General features: G+C 41.3%; 1 protein-coding gene and 1 pseudogene across 1 annotated transcript; both read left to right on the forward strand.

Moving 5' to 3' along the window:
- The first annotated feature begins 1,279 nt into the window (after positions 1–1,279).
- Positions 1,280–3,984, forward strand: LOC121847263 (annotated as a pseudogene).
- Positions 3,985–5,982: 1,998 nt separating this feature from the next.
- On the forward strand, positions 5,983–7,256 carry LOC121847296 (migration and invasion enhancer 1-like). The gene is made up of 3 exons (XM_042327907.1): positions 5,983–6,076; positions 6,368–6,444; positions 6,577–7,256. The coding sequence occupies exons 1-3, from the start codon at positions 5,983–5,985 to the stop codon at positions 6,658–6,660; spliced, it is 255 nt and encodes an 84-aa protein (XP_042183841.1). The 3' UTR covers positions 6,661–7,256.
- The last annotated feature ends 5,021 nt before the right edge of the window (positions 7,257–12,277 follow it).

Raw genomic sequence — 12,277 nt, forward strand, 5'->3', positions numbered from 1 at the left:
TGTTGGTTGAACTAACACTTTACATTCCTTCATGAGTGAGGGTCAATATCACCTGCACGATTCATCAATTCACGTTTTTGTACAAAAGGTCTAATAGAAATGTGTAAAACTATGCTTGACAGTTTATGACAAATAGTTCAACAATTTTGCATGTAATGGCTTGTGCAAGGAACTAATGCCTAGATATTTTGAGGGGTAAGACTATTCAACAGAGAACCATCTACTACATTTTGATCAACATGACATGAGCAATTGATAATGTGGAAAAAAGCTGACGTGTACATTATCAATTGAAATTTGTTCAAAGGAATAAGAAATTGCTTTAATGATGTGTACAAGTGACTAGATTATTTGGAATTTGTACAAGTAGTATCAAGAATTGCACTTTTGATCTAAGAAATGCACCAAAGTGACTGATAACTGTAAAAACAACTTCACAAGCCATGTGTAAATTGTCCTTTATATACAGTACAACCTTTTTCTAAAGTTGATATGTAAGACAATAGAGATGAAAAAACTTACCACATGTTGATGAATCTTTGGTTGCCATTTCTCTTCATTTTAAGCTTTGTCTGTGCTTAGTTTCTTCCCTAAATTGTTATAATCCAACTCATTTTAGTCATCATGTCAATGCCCAATAACAGTCCTTTTACTTCTAGCTTACAACAAGTTCCTGAAAGACTGGGGTGTAGCTTTACTCTGAAGGGAGTGGACACTTGCCATGATGACTTGTGATGTCTTTATGAGTCTGAAGGTGAGCAGTAATAAACTGTAATAATGGTGTGTTTAAAACCAAATGGGAAGATGGTAATTACGAGTTGTGAAGTTGTAAATATGAATTGAATGCATGAGTATAAACTGAGAATAAAAATGGGTTTAGTAGAAAGCATATTATTCAGTAGACATTCCTATCGGTCCTAGACTATGGCGACATCATCTATATAAATGCAGCTACCACTTCATTAAAGCTATTAGTTGCAGTTTATAATAGCGCACTGCGATTTATTACGGGCGACAATTTTAGTACTCATCACTGCCTTCTCTACTAGAATGTTGGTTGGCCCTCTTTAATGTCACATAGGTTGATATATTGCTGTTTTAATTTATAAAGCTATTTTACAAAAAGACCCACTGTACTTAACATCATTCCTAAACTTTTTGAGATTATTCCTAAATAATCTCAAAGAAGGAAGAAGAAAGTGAAAGGATGGATGCATTTCAAAAGTATTGGAACAGGTCCCTGCTAGTATTTTCTTCCTGCTTTTTCTCGCTCCTCCCACCTCTGGTTACACCAATCAACAGCATTTCTCTGTTCATACGCTTTAGCTAGCTATGTCGCCTTTTTAGCATTTGTGTTACACAATCGTGTCTTTAGGTCAAACCTGAATCAGCTTATCGAGAAGAAGGAACTAGCAAGCTAGCTAGTTTCTTCAACAGCCATGGGTGTGCAAGTCAAAGTCGAATACTGGTATGTTTATTTTCCATTTATTGGATTATTCCCTTTTTTTTTTAAAGCAGCTCCAATGCGTTTTAGGTAGCTACTGTAGCTACCAGCTCGAACTAGCCACCTTCATAGCGCAGAGTACCCACTCTTTTATTATGAAACGGGCTATGTTTTATGCTAGCTAACGTTAGTTGATGAATGTTTACCTTAGACATTGCTTGGACATTTTCCCCCAACTACTTTAGGGTTAATTATTCATCACCAAGCAGTGTTTTTGTTTTTGTCGTCTTTAGCGGTGGATGAGGTACGGGCCCCGCTATCAGGAGCTCGCGCGGGTTGTCACCGCGGAGTTCACTGAAGCGGAAGTGTCGGGCTTCGTAGGAAGGCAAGGTAAGTTGGTCCTTTCCACAGCCTACTACAGACAATACAGGTACGTACAGTGTTGGTAAGTACACTAATAATGTGAAGCATTTTGACATCGTTACATGTTATTTCTTCTGTGTAGCTATATACTCACTGGACAGTTTATTAGAGAGGTGTGTGTCACCCTCATGCCAGGTTAGTGCAAAGGGTGAGTAAGTAATGACAGTGGCAGTGATGGGAGCTCACTGCCACACGGACCCCCTTTGCCTCCAGAACGTCCTGAATTATTTTGGGGAATGGATTCTTCAAGTCAGACACATTCCAAAGGGATGTTGGTCTACACTGATGCGATGGCATCATGCAGTTGCTGCAGATTGGATCGTGGTACACCACCGCAATCAGCCTGTACCATTGACACCAGGCAGGATGGGTCCATGGACTCATGCCGCTTACACTAAATCCTGTCTCTGCCATCAGCATAAAGCAACAGGAACCGGGATTCGTCGGACCAGGTGACGTTTTCCACTTCTCAATTGTCCAGTGTTGGCGGTCGCGTGCCCACTGGAGCTGTTTCTTCTTGTGTTTAGCTGGTAGGAATGGAACCCGGTGTGGATGTCTGCTGCAACAGCCCATCCGTGACAAGGATCGGTGCATTCTAAAATGCCATTCTACACACCACTGTTGTACTGGGACGTTATTTGTCTGTTTGTGGCCCGCCTGTTAGCTTGCATGATTCTTGATATTTTCCTTTGACCTCTCATGAATGAGCTGTTTTTGCCCACAGGACTGCTGCTGACTGGATTGTTTTGGTTTGTGGCAACATTCTGGAGAACCTAGACACTGTTGTCGTTGAAAAGCCCAAGAGGCCGTTTCAGAGATTCTCGATCCGATGTGCTTGGCACCAACGATCATACCGCACTCAGTCACTTGGGTCACTTGTTTTGCCCATTTTACTAACATCCAATTGCACAGCAACTGAATGCCTGTGCCGGTCTGCCTGCTTTATATAGCTAGCCACGGCCACATGACTCACTGTCTGTAGGAGTGAACCATTTTCTTGAACATGGTGGTGTACCTAATAAACTGGCTAGTGAGTGTATGTTTCTACCATATTCTCAGACTACATTGTTTTCCTTGATTTGATGCTTTTGTTTCTGCAGGCAGTTTTGAGATTGAGATCAACGGGCAAGTAGTTTTCTCCAAGCTCGAAACAAGCGGCTTCCCATATGAAGACGACGTAAGTTGTTAACTTCTTACAAGGCTGTTATTTTAATGTCTGACACACTGTGTGTGTCAACTGCCAATGACTACCCCCAATGACACAAGATGTCTTGTCCCCATGCAGATCATGGATGCTATACAGAAAGCCCATGATGGCAAGCCAGTGGAGAAGATCACCAAAGAGCCGCCCGCCTTGTGTCATCCTGTAGATCTCCTCTCCCTCTATTCTCCAACCCTGCCCTCTTCTGACAGCAGCATGCTGAAGACAGGACAGTGTGCATCCATCACTGCCACTGTCATTACTCACTCAGCCTTTGCACTAACCGGGCATGAGGGTGACACGCAACTCTCTGTTGAAACTACACTAGCAGAGTTGGACTAAGACCACTGTCTTTGATTTAGAGTACAACCTGTCGTAAGGTTTTGTTGTGTTTCTCGCTCCCCTCTTTCTCTGCTCCCATTGAGGTGTTCCAGGACTTATATGATTACTGTAGCCCAAAGCTGAAAGTTTATAGTATGATGACCCCAGTCCTGGCAGCTCCTATGTTATGGGATCAGAGAAATGGAGAGACCCTGAGATCGAGGGGCAGACGAGTTGCGGGGAGCACCCTATTTTATTCGAAAGCCTCATTGCCTGGCAGACAGTTACTGCCTGATTGTTCGAATTCCTCTCAAATAATACAGCACCATCATTGGCCAGACATAAACAAAGTTTTGATGAACGTAAAAGATAAATGTTATTGAGTACCAAAAGCAAGAAAGGAGCTCAATCATTTTCAGCCCTCTGTGAAAATAATTCTATCACCTAGCTCTAAGCATCATAAGCCCTGTTTCACAACTTGTATCCTGTACCCTGCTATGATGATGAACGTGCTGCTTGAACCTGTCAATGCAATGTTTGTCAATGTATTTAATAAGATGTGTTCTAAAGTGGAGACACTTTAATCAAGGTTGAAGCTTATACTTTTAATGTTTTTGTTCAGTTCTGTCACTACAACTTTTATGTATCTTTAAAACTAGTGTATCAATGTCGGAACTTGGATTTAATCAGGTTTTTTTCTTCAGTTATGTCCATCTATAGCTAATCTGCCTGGAGCATTCCAGGCAGTGTCAACAGTGAACTATATCTCTGTTTTGAACTGTTCTCTTTAGCGAAACATGAGAAACACCGTAGTAACCAAACCTCTTGTGAATTTGCAATTGTATACTGTCACTGAATCATAGATAATGCATTTTCATTGACTCAGTGGCTTTTATATATGATCAGCTGAACTATTAGTAGAGCTGACCTTGCAAGTAGATAAATCCTAAATTGTTTTGAAAGCCATCTCTCACTGGTCTGTCTATCACTAACGGCACCTCATCAGCCCCTGTTTATGCGCACAGTTTATTGAATATCATCTCTGAATACTGTTTTCTGTTGCCCAGGGCTGTCAAGTATGATACCCATTAGGAGAACTTCTATCACAAAATAAAGTTATTGATTATTTAACTCGATAAATATGTTAGTATTGTCTTAACGTGTCATGCTCAAAACTACTTAGCATGTTTTTTCTTCTCTTTGTTTCACTTCTGTAATAACTACTCAACTCCATTAGAATGGAGAACATGTCAGTTCTAAAGGGCTATGTAACAACATATTACCATATTATTAGACTATTGGCTCATTCACAGGTCTGAACTCTCCATAGAGTACATCCCCATGGCAACATAGCACCTCAGGTGTGTTACTCAGGTCTCAGTAATTACTCACTTGTTGATGCTCACATCCAGACATCGAATGCCACTGTCATGTGATCATTCTATAATGGGAACAGCTGTAGGCTACACCCACGCTGTAATGTCAACAGAGCCAGCCATGACAACTGCAGTAGGAAGAGAAAGCCTTTGGAGCAAGAAGCATCTTGGTACGTTTCATACATTGCGCCTGCATTGATCAAACCCTGCTGACTGGCTAAAGTAAAGTGTGTCTGAGTTCTTCCTGTATTGAATGTGTTAAGCAGGTTTGTGGTCAATTTTAATTAATTTGATTCAGGAAGTAAACTGAAATTGTAAATCCACATTGAATCGATGTTCAGGGCAATTGGAATTTCCATTTCAGTTTTCTTCCTGAATTAACTGGTGTTCAGCTCAAAATACCAGTGCCATCTAGCTAGCTATGTACTTCTGTTAACTGAAATGTTTCCAAGTCACTGTAGAATAGATCCTCTCAGATATGACATTTTGTGGAGGTGTTGTTCCTGCATGTTATGGTCTTGACACTACACACATGGAATCCAATACCCTGCCCAGCTATATTATTGTCTCAATACATGTTTCAATGTTTTCCTAGAACTTATCCATTACTAAAGAACAGGATAGAAACTTCAAATAACTCAGGATGATGAGCCTTTGGTGTCTCGATTGTCAATGGTTTTTGCTTTTGCAATGTTTTATTGTTTTACATGAAAAAACAGTTAACTATCGTTTCATCACTAACTTGCCTGTTTCAGTTGATCACCAGGCACAACCCTACCTGGGACAGTAAAGATGTAATCAACAATATACCCTCATTTAGATTTACTCATAACTAAGGAGGCAGGTTACGATTGCTCCTATCATGTATTTTCATATTGAGGTTTCTTACTCCTCCAACCTCAGTCAAAACACCTTTACATCAGCGAAGCACAATCAAGAAAGGAGTGAGGAGAAGAATCTGGGTTCAAAAGCCATGGGTGTGGTGCAGATCAGAGTGGAGTACTGGTAGGTTTATGTTCATTTATATTTGGGAGGATGCGTTTGTTTAACAAAGAGGCCGTAAACTGAAGTCATGGAACATTTACATTATGCAAACTATGGAAATATTGCAACTGCCATACCTTTTAACACTCTGGTTGAGTCTTTATGTTGTTTGTTTTTATGCCGTTTTAATTATTCATCGCCATTTTGGTTTTCTATCACTGTTTCAGTGGCCAATGAGGGTACTTGGGCCCCGCTACAAGAAACTTCAGCAGGCTGTCGCTGTGGAGTTTCCTGGGGCGGAGGTGTCAGGCTTTGTAGGACGAAAAGGTCAGCTGGATAACCAATCATCCCATTTATTTTATAAAGCCCTTTTTACATCAGCAGTTGTCACAAAGTGCTATACAGAAACCCAGACTAAAACCCTGGAAAAAGCAAGCTGTAATGCAGATGCATCCTGAAGCACAGTGGCTACAGTGAAATGTATTGTAATATATGTTGTAATGTTTACCTATTCTTTTTGGTAAAATACCAGTTTTTCATGCCTGTTTTGTGTATGTGTCCATCAAGGTTAAACCTACATTTGTTTTGAGGAGAAGTGTGATGCTGTTGTTTCTGCAGGCAGCTTTGAGTTGGAGATCAACGGGGAGCTGGTCTTCTCCAAGCTGGAAACAGGTGGCTTCCCCATGGAAAAGGATGTGAGTACTGGAAGCTTTCTCCTCTGAAGTTGCAGAACTGTCAACTTCAGCCAGTTTGTTTACATCACTGAAATTGACACAAATGTTTTGAAATTGACACAAATGGTCTCAACTATGTGTATGCCCCTTCAGGTCAGGGACGCTCTCCAGAACACCTATGCTGGCAAGCAAGTGGAAAAGTGGACCAGAAATCGCCCACCTTGTGTCATCCTGTAGATTTCAATTCCTCCATCCTCCAACAGTTATCACTCAGACCAATGCTGCTGTCTGTCACCACTCACACAGCAGAGACTCCTTTCTGTTCCTTCTCTCTCTCTGCTCCCATTGCAGTGTTCCAGGACTTTATATGATTACTGTAGACCAAAGCTGAAAGGTTTATAGTATGATGACCCCAGTCCTGGCAGCTCCTATGTTATGGGATCAGAGAAAGGGAGGACATGGAAAGACTGGTTGGGTGGAACTTCCTTATTCCAGATCTTCTATGGCTATCTGTTTACAGCACCATCATCAGCCAGATAAACTATCAATTTGAGTTGCTGAAGCCTGTCTCGCGTTGTGTTACTGTGTATTGATCTCCCATATTGCAACTGATGCTTTGCAATTAGCTTTAAGTAGAGCTGGTCAAGTGAGTAGATGAATTGCTAGTTATGGTAATATAGGCCACCACCCACTGGTCTGTATGCTACACTAATGAGACATCAGCCCATGTTCATCACACGCCATTTGAATTATCATTGCTGAATACTGTTATTGATTGCTGATGACAATGTTTGATACCCACTGGGAGGACTTCAATCTCAAAATAAAATAAAATGACATTGTTTGTTTTCTTCCTAATTGTTGTCATGTTCAGAACCCAGGCTTTACTGGCAACACAGGAGGGAGGAGGAGACCGCAACCCATACAGACACTTGTTTTCACTGAGGCACATTTGTACACTAGAGGGTGACACAGGCAAAATCTTTTGCCTACAGTTTTATATTACTTGCCATACTCAACTCAGCGTTAAAAAGTCCTATTCTCTAAAGTGATATTTGCTGAATTAGTTTTCACATTTATCTGACTTCTACAGTATGTTCTGTGTATTGTACTGTCTGTTGAATTCCTTTTGCTTGGTTGATGGTTTTGCACTTTGGCCCTTTATGAGTTTCTGCTCTTTGGGCGGTAAGTGGCTGACACTGGCTAGGTGGGTCCAGGGTACAGGCTCTGGTAAGGAGTGATAATTCATGCAAGCCTGCTTGCTCTATGCCTGATAGAGCCTATCGTCTCAGTCTATGAGCTCCATAGTACTGTCACTGTCTCTGCCGCCCATTTTGTGCCACACAATTCCCCCATAAGAACTTTATGAATTGAAGCATTCAACATTAGCATTGTGTAATTCATATATGATTGGGTTGCCATGATCATTTTTGCGAGAGGCCCCTCCATACCAGTCAACAGTAATTTCTCAACTCTGTGAAGGATGAATTGTTATGGTGTTATTGGTTTGTCATATGATTTGTTAGAGGAGATTCCCTCCTGCATCAGTTTCAATCAATTATGAAGCTGGTAAGTGACTGTATGTCACAAGAAGGATGCAACCAACAGCCTCTTTAGTTTGTCAATATTGTAGCTAATGCTGGGAATACAGTGTTCCTTGCGGGGGTTGAACCGAGGACACCATGACTCCCAAGACAAACAACCCCAAGAGAATAACGTCCTCATCTATGTTCTGCATATTACGTACGATAATGCTAAAGAGGGACAGTACAGGGGCATATGGACACAGCAGATGGACCTCCACTATTAATGTTAACCGTCCTGTGCCACAGCAAAATCGCTATTTTCTCTATCCCTGTCCGTCTCTCTCTCTCTCTCTCAGGCTTCTCCCCTTTTGATTTGTCCTATTATTTATTGTTTTTCAGTAATTCAATATCTTTGATACTCCCTCAACAAGACACACTATTATCATTCCCAGAATGCTTCAGTTCCTGCTTATAACATTTAATTTACATATACATAACATAAAAGGCTGATCACATGTTCACAATGAGTATATTACAATAACGTTTAGCTCTGAGACAGGTGCCATAAATTGAAAAATAGCATAGGTGCTATAGTAAATGGGGAAAAATTGGGAATGCAAAGACCAAGTGCAGTGAACATCTAGAGCCTGAAGTTCACTAAAGCCCATTCATTTTTCATTGTTCCCTCTAATAAGGGACCGATTAAGACCTGGGACACCAGGTGGGTGCAATGAATTATCAGGTAGAACAGAAACCCATCAGGCTCTGGACCTCATTGGTTAAGAGTTGAGTACCCCTGCTCTAAAGTAAACACATGGGTGTGGTCCACTGCTTATCTAGTAACCCCTCTGTCATGAGCATGGATGAACACACTGTCATATTTTCTAATGTCCAATTCATGCTTTTCACAGATTGATTCAGCATTAATTGACTACTGGCAAGAATGGTGGTGGTGCATCAATAACATTTGCGTTTAAAGTAACAACATTTGTTGAGTGGTAACAGGGGATGTTATTGATTTCCTCAAAGTTACCTCCCAAAAAAGAAAGATCCAACGAGCCAGTTAATATATACATATTTTTTTTACCGGGCTACACGGTTTTTCAATTACAAGGGCCGGCATTTACAGTAGTATAAACATTTTTTATTTCCTTACAGGAGGTGCACAAAAAGAGTTCCTCACGCAAAGCTGAGAGATTGTTCATACAGGTATTTAGATACAAATACAGATACAGTATGTTGTGTGTTTTGTAGAATCAGAGCAAATGGAAATATAGTTAAATATTTCAATCTCTGTTCATCTCATTAAAAGCCAGGATGGATGTCCCTCTCCTGTCTCATAGAGGTATGGTACAGGTCACCCACAGACCCCACCATCAGGCACTCTCTATATTTGGATACACAAGATATATTTACTTGTTTCATTGTATGTTGCTGTCATCAGTTTCTAGTGTTTGAGAAACAAGACCCAATCAAGGCCTTAAAAGGATCAAGGTCGATCTGATGGTGTGAACGTTAAGCCATGGGGTGATGGGGAGTTACAGTAGGTCATACAGTATGACATGTGTCAGTGGGGGCCTGGTAACACTTTATTTGGATAGTCCATTTGTAGATGTTATATGGACTATCTACAGACTATCAGTAACATTTCAACTAACTATCTACTAACCCTAGCTCTAACCCTAACCTTAACCGTTATTCTAACCCTAAACTTAACGGCAGGGTAGCCTAGTGGTTAGAGCATTGGACTAGTAACCGAAAGGTTGTAAGTTCAAATCCCTGAGCTGACAAGGTACAAAATCTGTCGTTCTGCCAATGAACAGGCAGTTAACCCACTGTTCCTAGGCCGTCATTGAAAATAAGAATTTGTTCTTAACTGACTTGCCTAGTAAAATAAAGCTTAAAAAAAACTCTAACCTTACTCTGACCCTTATTCTTAACCTAACCCTAACAGATTGTTGATAGTATGACCATCTGTAGACCATCTTACTGATGGAAAAATCTGGACTATCCAAATAAAGTGTGACCGAGGCCTGCTTATAAGTTTGGCAGCTCTTAATGGAAAAATGTAATAATAATTTAATAATAAAACCCACTCAAGGTCATCACGAGGGGGAATCCCTCCCTTCATAGAAGGGAATCCCTAGTATGTTAACAAGATGACGTCAGAAGTCAAGATGCTCACGTTCTGATAGAGTGCCCTTCCATACCCCCTTCCTCCATGCAGGGTGAAGCTGGTCCTGTTGGTCCATACAGGTTTGGTCTCTCTGGCACCCTGTGTCCTGACTTGGCATCATTCCAAACAGAGAGGGCGGAGGGGAGAGAGAAGGGTTGGGATATCCCTGGCCTAAGGTGGGCCACATCGATAGGGCTGTTTGTCTGTCACACAGGCCTTATCTCTCTATCCCCTTTGGTGCTGAACGTAGTACAGCGTTTCTTGCCCGGCGTACTTTCAAATGGGTGTTCCCTCCATTTTCTCTCTTTCTCTCACTCTCTGCCTCTCCATCCGCCCCAGATCACTCTATCATTGGGTACGTTTACGTTAGCATCGTGGCGATCAACCTATTTCTACTGCCACAGACTAGGCTGGATCACCTTGGTGCAGGTAAGGGTGTGGCCTCCCAGGCCGGGGGTCCTTTACTGGGGTCTGTCATTGAGGGGGCTTGGGGGTCAGTGGTATTGAGTGGAGTACAGATGAGAAAAGGTGGGGATTTGAATGAAACATGCGACAGACAACTTTATCTAACTTTCCATGTATCTGAGGTTTATATTAAAATTGTATCATATATGCCTATCAGTGAGAATACATTTTTGGAATGACAGTTTGTCTTTCTACAACCCAAGTCTCGATTAGTCTGTTGCTAACTAACCGTACAATGATCCAGGTGCTTTATTTCAGGTTTAAAATTGGTACAAAAATGACTGTAAAATCTAACCAGCATTATGTGGGAGTTGTATAGTAAAAATTTAAGGTCTGTAGTGTTTGGTTGTGGCCCGTGATGTTTCAAATAACAGCTAACATCACACATCTCTTCATCAGTTTAATTAGTGATGGTATAGGTGAAGAAAGTTGACTTTTTAAAGTTTTCCCGCTCACCTTAATTTAGTGGTCGACGGAGGTTTAAAAAGTCCAGGGTCACAAGGTTTGAGAGACGATGGCGGTAGTGAACAGTGTCTTCTTATCTGTCCATCAGCCTCTGTTGTTTCAATGTTAAACACATTTGCATAATATTTCTAATCAGCATTGTTTTATGTGTATTTGGAGCACTACATATGCATTGTGTAACCAGACAAATGAAGACACAATTTTAAGTTAATACACATTAAAATATTCTACTTCTCACTGTACAATACAATTTGTATTGCCTGTCATTGTACCACGAGTTACCACCAGCCTTTTTTAAATCTTTACTGTTTTTGGAGTAGAGTAGATCTGTTAAATTACAAGTTACTGTACAAAATAGTTGTTACAGTATGAGTTGTAATATTGTAAGTTACTGTAATGGATGACTAGAGCACTAGGGTGTCTGTCTGGCCTGGGGAAGGCGTAACCCAGAGATAAGACTCTGTGAGTCTCCTACTCAAACCACTGCAAGGGCCACACTGTCTCAATGGCTGACTCATGGTTAGGAGCACAGCTCATAGGGGCTGTGACATGCGCTGGTGGGGCTGTGACAGGGGCTGTGACATGCGCTATCTTGATTAAATGGGCCTCAAAATGTGTCATAAGTGTGTTTATAAGGCTTACTTGTGTAGAGGTTCATATGCCCTGTTGGTTGGGCTTGTGACACATTGTAACCAATTTGGGTTCACTGTGTGTATGAGTAGCCCATGAAAACATGACAAAAACAGTCCATTTAGAGTTGACACCAGATTACCCCAGATAAAGTTTACCCCAGATTAGCCCAGTTAGAATTTACCCCAGATTAACCCAGTCAGAGTTTACCCCAGTTTACCCCAATTAGAGTTTACCCCAGAGTAAACCAATTAGAGGTTACCCCAGATTGACCCAGTCAGAGTTTACCCCAGATTACCCCAAGTTTAGAGTTTAGAATTTACCCCAGATTAGCCCAGTCAGAGTTTAACCCCAGATTACCCAAATTAGAGTTTACACCAGATTAACCCAGTCAGAGTTTACCCCAGATTACCCCAATTAGAGTTTACCCCAGATTACCCCAGTCAGAGTTTACCCCAGATTACTACCGTTGGAGTTTAACCCAGATTACCCCAGTTATAGAACTGATGCAGGGGCAGTTGAGTCTCAGATATTCCCAGAATTATTCTTCAGGCCCAGGGCCATAAACCCCTCCACTTCCCCCTCCCCCAAA

This window comes from Oncorhynchus tshawytscha, linkage group LG09 (assembly GCF_018296145.1).
Source record: "Oncorhynchus tshawytscha isolate Ot180627B linkage group LG09, Otsh_v2.0, whole genome shotgun sequence".
In the NCBI taxonomy this organism is placed as follows: domain Eukaryota; kingdom Metazoa; phylum Chordata; class Actinopteri; order Salmoniformes; family Salmonidae; genus Oncorhynchus; species Oncorhynchus tshawytscha.

Coding starts and splice junctions, on each gene's coding strand:
- LOC121847296 (XM_042327907.1), top strand. CDS start 5,983: ATGAGGGTACTTGGGCCCCGCTACAAGAAACTTCAGCAGGCTGTCGCT. Junction 6,077..6,367: donor AGGCTTTGTAGGACGAAAAG/GTCAGCTGGATA, acceptor TTGTTTCTGCAG/GCAGCTTTGAGTTGGAGATC. Junction 6,445..6,576: donor GCTTCCCCATGGAAAAGGAT/GTGAGTACTGGA, acceptor ATGCCCCTTCAG/GTCAGGGACGCTCTCCAGAA.